Source organism: Centruroides sculpturatus, unplaced genomic scaffold (genome assembly GCF_000671375.1).
Source record: "Centruroides sculpturatus isolate CEXI.00-Female unplaced genomic scaffold, Cexi_2.0 scaffold550, whole genome shotgun sequence".
Lineage (NCBI taxonomy): Eukaryota > Metazoa > Arthropoda > Arachnida > Scorpiones > Buthidae > Centruroides > Centruroides sculpturatus.
Genome location: NW_019384886.1, coordinates 147,992 through 159,684, shown reverse-complemented (window position 1 = coordinate 159,684; position 11,693 = coordinate 147,992). Strand labels below are relative to the sequence as shown.

Genomic DNA, 11,693 nt, shown 5'->3' with positions numbered 1-11,693 from the left:
TGGTTGTTTACGTGATATATCGATATAAAGACAACGATTATATTCTACGAGTATTTTCTGTACTATAATTACAAATGTAGTAAAAATAATATCGTTACTTTCATATACTAACTTTTATTATCGTATTATTAAGATAATATACAGCACTTATAAGCTTAGCTTTTTTATTATATACGCCTCTAAATTGAAGGATTTCCTTTGATATCCATTATTATAATCGAGTTACCTCTTGTCGTAGATACACGAATACTTTCGGATGTTTTCGATAAATCTTTCCGGATCTATTCTAGAGTAGCCACGAGGGCACGTACACAAAAGCTCGTTTTCCGCCATTTTAGCTTCGTGTTGCGATGACGTAGTTCCACTGACTTCTGATTGGTTGAAGGTACCGTTTTACGGTCGTAATCCTGTCGAAAGTTGAACATAGCTCAACTCGCTTTTACGCTGGTTTTACGGCCTGCTCAAGCGTAAGATATCAGGGTCACGTGGTTAAAAGCTTTTACGTCGAGGGGTTTTTACGTTGTTTTTACGGTAGTGGAGTCCTAGCCTTACTTTTGCCCGAGCAACGCCGGGCCCACCTGCTAGTTTTCAAATATTCTTCCTTCATTGTCGATTTAATTTAATTTTTTATATAAGTAAATAAAAGAAATGAATTTGTTTACACTTTAGACGGGTTCCGGTCTCCGGTCTATATTTTGAAATTTAAGGAAGTTGTTTATTTTTAAACATTGTTCTGTTATTAACTTGCATAATTTTACTAAGAGTATTAATTAGCCATGCATTTTATACTGCAAATTAATAATAATAAATGCTTTGAATTCGTATATAAAAGGATAAATAATGCAATCAAATTAATAGAATATCGGAACAACAAATTTTGTTCCGGTAGTTTTATCACTTCCCTTATATTAACTTTTTCTTATTATTTCTACTGGTTTTAAGGCCGATCTTTCATACGGACAGTATTTTATTACAAGAACTTTTTGGGAATGTTTAGTTTGTGCCAGTGTAAAAAAGAATTGGATGTAAAGTATGTGTATATATATTAAAAAATTAGCATTTAAATTAATAAATTAATATTATTTATTAGAAGAGAAAAAAAAGTGCCGTGACCAAGATTTGAACCTGGGTTATTGCGGCCACAACGCAATGTCCTAACCACTAGACGATCACGGCTACTTTGACACATCGCTAAACTCTTATTCTTAAAATTATTTCACTTCATATATTGATAAAATATTTCACAATTAAGTTTCGGAACTATTTTCAGAAAATTTTCAATTTTCATATATATATTTCATTCCATAACTTTAATGAAATTTTTCATTTTTTTTGCTATAACATCCTATAATTTAGATTTTTTACAAACTAGCTTTTCAATTTTTTTCATTTTCAAGGAGGCACTCACTGATCAACACTACTGTTGATTCTGTATTCCAGTGTGTTATTTGAGTTTCTGGATAAAAAATTAAATCGGTAAAAGATGGACTACCATAAAACAGAATTTTCTCTTCTCTGATTTCTTCCACTATCCTCAAACTCTCAAACCTTTTGAGCGATCAGAACAAATTTTGCATAGTTAGTCTATAAAATCCTCCAAAAAATACAAGCTACTTTCGAACTCTTAACTCTAGCTCCTTCCGCTGATTTCATCCCCACAAATTGACGATCTCTTTGACTTGTACCAAATTTTGCATAGTTACTATCTGCCACCCCACATATAACAAAGTCAACTCAACTTCTTTCCTGAGTTTCTGGGCAATGCTGGGCATTCTTTGCTAGTTTTTCTATATACCTCTCTATTTACCAGGAGATACTTCCCACGTAGTTTAAAGGCATTGTGATAATGTTCTTAAAATTAATTTTTAAACATTTTTGAAATTTACGATTAATTAATTAATAACGGTGTAACCATTCAAGACTTCGGATATATACATGGTTTTTGCTCTTTTCTGAAGCTAAAACCATGGAGAAAGTAGCTGTGCAGAATGAAAGTCCATTTGCAGAGCATTCGTAAAGAAAAAGAGCAATTATTAAAGAGGTTGCGGCCGACGTTTTCATCGCGAAAACATGTACGTCGCACATTCAGCGCCGCCTTCCTGTAAGCGTAGAAGTTTGACAATAGCGTTTGGAACGTTAGTGGAATCATGCTCGACATATCAAACACCATTGTCAAACTTCTAGGCTTACAGGAAGGCGGCGCTGAATGTCCGACGTACACGTTTTCGCGATGAAAACGTTGGCCTCAACCTCTATTTATTGTGACATCGTCATAATGCCAGACTGCAATTTTGAAGCATATTTTTAATTTATTTCATTTAAAATATATGCTCTCCACTTCAAATTAGTAGTTACTTGCCCCTGTACAGTACATCATACTTTTCCTTTAATAGTATCGGGCCGGTCATCTATCTTAACACCTTTCAAGGGGGGGGAACTATTAAATTGAAATAACATGACTTCAGATTTGAATCGGAATTTGATACATAGTTAATCGTGGACTTCTGTCCCTAAGGTTTCCATAACTAGTCTTGCCTTTCGTGTACCTAACTCTGTTCAAGAGATTAAGAAAAGACGGACGGACGATAATGGAAATTAATAGATATACAACTATTTCAAATTGCAATCCAAAATAAATATCTATTGTAATATTGTAATAANCTCGACATTCCAAACACCATTGTCAAACTTCTAGGCTTACAGGAAGGCGGCGCTGAATGTCCGACGTACACGTTTTCGCGATGAAAACGTTGGCCTCAACCTCTATTTATTGTGACATCGTCATAATGCCGGACTGCAATTTTTAAGCATATTTTTAATTTATTTAATTTAAAATATATGTTCTCCACTTCAAATTAGTAGTTACTTGCCCCTGTACATCATACTTTTCCTTTAATAGTATCGTGCCGGTCATCTATCTTAACACCTTTCGGGGGGAATTATTAAATTGAAATAACGTGACTTCAGATTTGCATCCGAACTTGGTACATAGTTAATCGTGGACTTCTGTCCCTAAGGTTTCCATAACCAGTCTTGCCTTTCGTCTACCTAACTCTGTTCAAGAAATTAAGAAATGACGGAAGGACGATAGTGGGAATTTATAGATATACAACTTTTTCAAATTGCAATCCAAAATAAATTATTTGTTAATAATATTACAATTATATGCTAAAATGTTAAAATGTGATTAATTCGATATCTGTAGTATTTTGCAAATGTCAGGTTAAACTACTTTTCGTATTCTTTCATTCTGTTACACTTCAGTGACTTCAGATATTTATAGGAAATAGGGACAAGTTTAGAGACGTCTCGGAGTTGCCGTGATCGTCTAGTGGTTAAAACATTGCGTTGTGGCCGCAATAACCCAGGTTCGCATCCTGGTCACGGCACTTATTTTTTTTTCTAATAAATAATAGTATTGTAAATATATTCTACATCATCTATAGTTGATTGGTGAAAGTATTTTGCAATTTGGTTGGGACAGTTCTGTTCAAGCCATTGTATTATATTTCACAATAGATAATCATACATACGAAACTAATTTAATTCATTCGTGGGTTGATCGAGAAAATAATGCTTATTGGGAAGATCAAGATCAAAATTTGTTTCGAGCTTCCTTCGAAAGCCAAGCAGATGTTATGGAATTTGCATTTGCATTTGTTAAGGTTAGTGTGATTGATTTATTCATTTTGTTTACCCTGGACAATTTCATTTTTAAATTAATCTTGCAGTATACCGATAATGAATAATCGGTATATTCTAATTACAATCTTTCTTTTGATTTTAGGGAAATTCAAATAATTCACACGAAAATACCAAAAGTCAATGTAATTAATTAATGTAAATCACATTAAAAATGAATATATTTTATTACTTTATAAAATTTTAATATCATTTTAGTTGAATCAACATTTTCTGAAAATAATCAATCGCTCAGTGTAACAAAGAAAAACAAAATATTGCCTTCTAATTCCACTAATTCCAGTCCAGTTATGGATTTTCCAGGGAGTTCGAACAGTACTCTCTTAACTATCTCAGAAAATAAATATCCCGATTCCCTTCTTGTAGAATCTGGGAAAAGAAATATTCGAAAATCTTCTTCTAAAAATGTAACTTCTAAAACATCAATAAATTTACATGACACAGGAAATCAAACTCCAAAAAGCGGAGAAAGTTCAAAATGCAATTGTTCTTGTGATAATTGTAATTCTTATCAGGACAAAGGAACCCTTTTAGAAACTTACGTAAAAGTCCCTTTAAACGTTAAAAGTGTTGACGTCATTTCAACAATATCTTCAGTTGAAGAACATTCTCTTTCAAAAGAAAATTCTACCGCAAATGCCTTTGAAATCGTCCGTAAAATTTGTTGTCCGTTCGTGTCACCCATTATTAGATGTCTACAGACTTTAGGTTCTCTATTTCCACCATGTAAATTTATAATAATTATATAAGTTATAGTATTATTTATTTTATTATATTACTTCTCTGAGAAATTGTTTTTCTTTTCCAGAAAGAAAATATTCGTGTCTTCTCTGATTTATATTTTTTAAAAGAACTACATCAATTAATATAATGATTTATCAATAATTACCTAATCAAATAAATATATTATTTAACGTAGAAAATGTGTTTAAGAAATTTTTAATTTGTTCAACTTTAATTGTATTGTGTTATTAGTAGCATAATTTAAGAGGAAAATACAATTTGTGAGCTTGTAAGATATTTTATTGTTTCTATTGGAATTAATCTTTCAAATCTCTTGTAAATACGGACAAGTTATACTATTTCTTAATGTCCCTTTCGTACTCGGCGATGAAATTCGTCCTAAATACAAAAAAAAATCTTATAAAATATTTAATCATAATCCAAATTTTAATCAGTTATTCAGAAGAAAATCTTGATTTCCGTTTATTTGTTCGATACGACTGTTTACAAGAAAAATACACAGTAAACAGTATTATTCGCGACCTTGATCCCGTACCCTATTATCACCATTATTTTTTACGTTCGATGAAATGGAAATGTGTCACAAGTCAGAAACTATCTGTATAACAAAGCAGTTAAATAGAACGAACTTGATATTAAATAATTCTACAATTAAATCTCACGAAAATAATAAATTTGTTCACTTTTTTATTCTCTATTTTTATACAAAAAACGTGTAAAAATTTTTACACACAGTCTTAAACTAGATCATTCTGTTCTAATGATATCACGAATAATTCCTTTAAATTNGTCGAGAGGCTAGCGTTTGCCTACAAGAAACAAATACTGTATTTAGCATACAATTCTTAAGAATTTCGTCAGAAATGTAGTTGTAGAATAGAGATATGTACACACCTTCGAGCGGAACGACTTGAACTCAACGAATCTTGCTCTTTTCTCCGCGTTTCCGTCGAAAGGCTAGCGTTTGCCTACAAGAAACAAATACTGTATTTAGCATACAATTCTTAAGAATTTCGTCAGAAATATAGTTGTAATATAGAGATTGTTACGCGTGTTATTCCATTGTAAGAAAATTAAATATTAGTAATTAGCTGTACTCAGCCACGCGTTGCTGTGGCTCAAAATGTATCTATTATAAATGTATAACACTTTCAGCGGGAGGGAATTTCGAAAAATCCCTTCTTAGTGTACGTTCTTTTGACGTACCCTATTAAAATGCAATCAAAACGTAGGAAATCACATCTAAAATGTCATAATAGAAGCCGAGTTCTTCATGGTAAGCCTTAATTTTGTCCCTCTCCTACGTGGGGGAAATTTCGACATCTATATAATATAAAAATACACACGTATTCGAATGCAACGTTGTGTCAAAATTTCAAAGCAATCGGTTAATTAAGAACTTTCGGAAATTTAAGATTTTGAACAAACGAACATTTACATTTTTATTTATATAGATTTCGTTAAAAAATGAGATATTTAATTATTGTTTTAAAGTTATTTTAAGATTATTTAAATTTTGTTTTGGGCTGTTGTATAGATTACACCCGGTGGAATTTTGGGACTTTGAATATATATCTGAACTGAGGGGACGGAGAAGAGTTCAACGATACCCTACTTTTGGACCGGAGACGAAAAATAACAAAATTATATTTACGACTTCTTGCCTTTTACAAATGCATTCTACGCCATTTTAGAGTTTTTCACTAGGTGGCGCTTTCTGATTCTTTATACATATTGTCCCTGTTAAAAAAGTAGTCTAGTTCTTTATCTCATCATGTTAATTGATGATCAAACTTTAACAACTTACACATCTACAGAGGATACTGTTGCTTAATGTTCTCGATCAACTTGACGAAGGGGTCCCATCCTGTTGCTGCGCGTGACGGAGCCACAGATACTCGCACAGATGTAAAACTAGATTATTGTCTGTTATTCCACCACGGCTGAGTCGTCTTCGCAGTGATCGCCAGTTACATTCTACAGTTTGTGTATTGGCACCATCTTCGGAAAATTCACGCTAAGACGGTTTGGTGCTCGTATCCATATTCTTCTAATCAACTACCAGTATATCTCTTCCAAACATCCGTGATGATTGTAGTTTCGGGTTCGACATGCTTCTGTATGAAAGCAACCAATGTCGGCTTGTCTCGGCAGTTTTCGGGGCTATCTCTAAAATCAATAGCTTCCTCTCGGTCGATTATGCCCAACAACCAGTGTTCATCCACCATCCTGCCACGGTTGTACTTTCGGCGTCCTAATTTCATTTCATCGACTTCCACTAAATGACCGGGTCTGCCAATTTTTTCTTCTGAATCATACTCTGCGTCTAGTCATTCGTGGTGACTTCACGACAGTAATTAAACCAATCTACCACGGTGTTCGGGGAGGTCTTTTCATCTTCAAGCGACGATTCGTGTGTGAGGTCAGCCGATTAGGGTGAGGTTTTTCGACAGCTGAGCGGTTCCTTCTGTCGTGTGGGCGCAGAATGACTTTCTGAGACAGGTTTACCATCTTTAACCCGTTTATTATATAACAAAAGATTCTTACATCGTACTTCAAATATTCAACGTAACACAGCTCGGGGAGCAAATTAAAAGTTCCTTCAAGGGTCCGACTTTCTCCGTTTGGTCCTTCGATGTCGTACGTTGAGATCGACGGCCCCGGGGCGTGCGGCACAGCTTCGGCGAAAGTCTCTGGTGAAAGGCAAATCTGTGCAAATCAAGACGTCACGGGAGAGCGACAGTAAGTCACAGGAGTTGACGAATCGGTTGCTGTTGATAAGTAGGATCACACAAATCCTGAAGAGGAGCACCAAGAACCAAGAACCTTTGTCCCTTGAGTCGCACGGTTTTATAGATTTCTTAACCGTCGTCGCCTCTCCATTGGTCTCTCATAGTCACCTGGTGACAATTCGAAACCTAATGAAGGGCGCGGGAGAGGTCAACGTTGCGACTGAATATGATTCCTCTCTCTCGTCGCGTTTTCCTCGAATTTATCCGTTTCCATTGTTTAACAAATTTACGAAAAAAAAAAACAATTGCATTGTTCAATCGAGACACCTAATCCGTTTCCTTAGCGTCTGAAAAGGCGCTCTTTATTTTCGATCGACACCCCTCATTCGGACCCCTCAATCGACCCCTGTTCGGGTCCTCACACGTGGATTGCTTTATCTCATTTCATCTGGTGCGCCCAGCAGTACATTAGAATGATTGCTTTTCGTGGTGAGATTCGGACTTGCTCAAAGAAAGTATCAGTCGTGATTTGTTGTTCCTGTCCGTGCTTATGGCATCGCATCCCCATCATTTGCCTTTATCTTTCTCTTCGGTCAACACTTCTAATTTCATCCACTCTTTGCATTTATTACACTTTTTTGTTTTACGAAGGAGACCCTGATCTTGTAACTACTCAATACATGTTTTCTTATCTTTGGCTATTTCTAATACTAGCTTAAGGAAGTACAATTTTCAAAATTGCTGCGTAGAAAATAGAAAATTAAGCAGACGACACCGTAGTTGCTAGTACAGCCGTCTAGCGGTGAAAATGTGCAAACTATTCAAATAATACTGAAAGGCAAGAAATCGGGCTATCCAAAAATCGTAAATATAACTTTCGAACTTTGAGAACAAAAAAGTCAAAGGAACCATACCACTACGCGCGACCCTTCACGAGATATAGCCATGTAAAGAATCGCCTACTACCTACGTCATTTCCAGCGATGGCGATCGGAAGTCGCGTCGCTCTCTCCGCTAAGACTATCGCGTGTTTAACAGTCAGTTCGGCCACATATTCTAAAGACACATCTGCAAAGACTAAAGAAAACTGCCCACGTAAAAGGCCAAGAAAACAGACTGTACACTTACCTTCAATAGAGGCAGATGTTGATCCACGGGTCGGGGCCTAAGGCCCCTCTTCCGCGACAAGCTCGCTATCGCTCGCGGTCGTCTAGTACTACGCGCCGCTTTCGCGGCTTGTCCAAAAAACCTAACTTGAAATTCCACCGGGAGTAATCTATACAACAGCCAAATAAANCGAATTTATCCGTTTCCATTGTTTAACAAATTTACGAAAAAAAAAAAAAAACAATTGCATTGTTCAATCGAGACACCTAATCCGTTTCCTTAGCGTCTGAAAGGCGCTCTTTATTTTCGATCGACACCCCTCATTCGGACCCCTCAATCGACCCCTGTTCGGGTCCTCACACGTGGATTGCTTTATCTCATTTCATCTGGTGCGCCCAGCAGTACATTAGAATGATTGCTTTTCGTGGTGAGATTCGGACTTGCTCAAAGAAAGTATCAGTCGTGATTTGTTGTTCCTGTCCGTGCTTATGGCATCGCATCCCCATCATTTGCCTTTATCTTTCTCTTCGGTCAACACTTCTAATTTCATCCACTCTTTGCATTTATTACACTTTTTTGTTTTACGAAGGAGACCCTGATCTTGTAACTACTCAATACATGTTTTCTTATCTTTGGCTATTTCTAATACTAGCTTAAGGAAGTACAATTTTCAAAATTGCTGCGTAGAAAATAGAAAATTAAGCAGACGACACCGTAGTTGCTAGTACAGCCGTCTAGCGGTGAAAATGTGCAAACTATTCAAATAATACTGAAAGGCAAGAAATCGGGCTATCCAAAAATCGTAAATATAACTTTCGAACTTTGAGAACAAAAAAGTCAAAGGAACCATACCACTACGCGCGACCCTTCACGAGATATAGCCATGTAAAGAATCGCCTACTACCTACGTCATTTCCAGCGATGGCGATCGGAAGTCGCGTCGCTCTCTCCGCTAAGACTATCGCGTGTTTAACAGTCAGTTCGGCCACATATTCTAAAGACACATCTGCAAAGACTAAAGAAAACTGCCCACGTAAAAGGCCAAGAAAACAGACTGTACACTTACCTTCAATAGAGGCAGATGTTGATCCACGGGTCGGGGCCTAAGGCCCCTCTTCCGCGACAAGCTCGCTATCGCTCGCGGTCGTCTAGTACTACGCGCCGCTTTCGCGGCTTGTCCAAAAAACCTAACTTGAAATTCCACCGGGAGTAATCTATACAACAGCCAAATAAATAAATATCAAAATAAAACTAATTTAATATAACTTATTCTAAAGTTTTATAATTTAAATATTAAACGTGATGAATCGTAAGTTTGAAAATTATTCGAATGTTTTTAAAATTACAAAATTTATTTATAATTTTACATTTAAAAAACATTAATTAATTAATAATATATAAAGCAAATATTAAGTGCGATATTATAAAATAAATGTAAAGAAATTCTATTAGGAATTCATTAACTATAAACGAATTGGAATGTTTTGTGTGTAGGCATTTTGCTTTTGTGAATGCGTTCTATTGGATGAAAATCTATAATTAACTAATAGAAATGTTTTAAAATGTCTTACTTTATTTTGAAATCTTTAGATAATTCTTTTACTTTTTATATTTCATATGAATTTGCCGACTCTTTGCCGATACTAAAATTTTCTTGGATATGGAATCAATTGTTTAAAATGCATTGTTGTGTGGATTATTCCATTGTAAGGAAATTAAATATTAGTAATTTCGTTAAAAAAATTAAACATTTAATTATTTTTTTAAAGTTATTTTAAGATTATTTAAATTTTGTAAAGTTTGATTTTTAAACTGTAATAATACTTTATTTCTAAAGAATAATAATATCTGAATGAATATTAGATTTAGTCATGATGTAAACGAAGGAACATGTCGGTATGAAATTCGAAATGCTTCTGGTATGTTCATCGCCGTGAGTGCCGAAGTTGTCTATGGTGGATAGTGTTTCTTTCAGATAAACGTACACTTAGGCTGATGTACAGTACAGTATATCTTAAGCGATGTTGAAAGCCACCCGGCCGTGGAGTTTGTACTGTGCACTACATGCCGAATTAAGTCGATGCAATGTTCAATATATTCAAAAGATTCATTTCCATATCAATAAGTCAGACTAAAATATTATTATTGATTTTGCAGTTTATAGAGAGGTTGCGGCCGAAGTTTTCATCTCTAAAACGTTGAGCGCCGCCATCCTGTAAGCCCAGAAATTTGACAATGGCTTTTGGAACGTCATTGGAATCACGCTCGACGTTCCAAAAGCCATTGTCAAACTTCTGGGCTTACAGGATGGCGGCGCTCAACGTTCGATGTTCACGTTTTAGAGATGAAAATTTCGGCTGCAACCTCTCTGTTAACTGAAAAATCAATAATAATATTTTAGTCTGACTTATTAATATGGGAATGAATCCATTAAATATATTGTATCGACTTAATTCGGGATGTACTGTACAGTAAAAACTCCACGGCCGGATGGCTTTTTACAGCGGCTAAAATGTACAGTACATCCGCTTAAGTGTACGTTTACCTGAAATAAACACGATCCAACATAGACAACTTCGGCACTCACGGCGATAAACATACCAGAAGCTTTTCAAATTTCATGCCGACATGTTCCTTCATTTATATCATGACTAAATCAAATATTCATTCAGATAATATTTTAATAAAATATTATTATGATATTATTAAATATTATGATGTAACGAATATTTGGTTACTATTCGGTATTCGGCCGAATACCGAATACCTAAAAACAGGAGTAAGAAATAACAAACACAGTAAATTAATCATTTTGGTATTTAGATTTAATGTTATCGAGTTAATGTTGTTTGTTTATATTTATTTATATCTTATAACATGCACAAAATAAAAAAAATTAATAATATTAGTCACAAGTATCCACAATTTATAATTACAAAGATCAGCACACGTACACACCTATTCGTTCGAGAATCGTGGCACACATCTGAGGGTCTGACCCTGCCTATCCTTTTTAAGCACTCGTCTTTTCTCTTTCCCATCTCTTTCCTCTATCTCTCTAGTCCACGTATGCCTATGCATACATCATAATACGTGCTCACGATACTTTCGATTCGTCACTTTTCCGTCGTAGAGTTCCCATTTTACAATTACGTGACTCAGCGCCTGGTGATAACGGAGAAAAGAGACAGATAGGACGTCGGTATAAGTTACAGTTATGATTTCACAGATTCGAGACAGCTTGGTAGCCCGAACGGTCCCAGGCTTTCGCCCGTGCACGCTAAGTGACTTTCATTACAAGCATTTAGCTTTCCGAAGTCTATGACAAGAATTGTTTGGCATTGACGGCCGCAAATTTCGCGCAAGTAAGCTGCTTTGACTTGTTCGATTATGTTATCAACTCAATTT

The 11,693-nt window shown here is 35.4% G+C and overlaps 1 protein-coding gene and 2 non-coding genes across 3 annotated transcripts; 2 read left to right on the top strand and 1 right to left on the bottom strand.

The window, feature by feature from the left end:
• Positions 1-1,104: 1,104 nt before the first annotated feature.
• Positions 1,105-1,176, bottom strand: Trnah-gug. Its single transcript has one exon. It is a non-coding gene; the product is annotated as a tRNA-His (tRNA).
• A 790-nt stretch (positions 1,177-1,966) lies between these two features.
• On the top strand, positions 1,967-4,947 carry LOC111631114. Its single transcript, XM_023375312.1, has 5 exons — positions 1,967-1,975; positions 3,447-3,665; positions 3,788-3,827; positions 3,901-4,109; positions 4,511-4,947. The coding sequence occupies exons 1-5, from the start codon at positions 1,967-1,969 to the stop codon at positions 4,571-4,573; spliced, it is 540 nt and encodes a 179-aa protein (XP_023231080.1). The 3' UTR covers positions 4,574-4,947.
• On the top strand, positions 3,318-3,389 carry Trnah-gug. Its single transcript has one exon. It is a non-coding gene; the product is annotated as a tRNA-His (tRNA).
• Positions 4,948-11,693: the final 6,746 nt, after the last annotated feature.

Excerpts from the sequence above, each read along its gene's own strand:
- LOC111631114 (XM_023375312.1), top strand. Across the intron at positions 3,666-3,787 it reads TTGCATTTGCATTTGTTAAG|GGAAATTCAAATAATTCACA; the intron begins GTTAGTGTGATT and ends TTTTGATTTTAG. Across the intron at positions 4,110-4,510 it reads GAAAATCTTCTTCTAAAAAT|AAAGAAAATATTCGTGTCTT; the intron begins GTAACTTCTAAA and ends TTTCTTTTCCAG.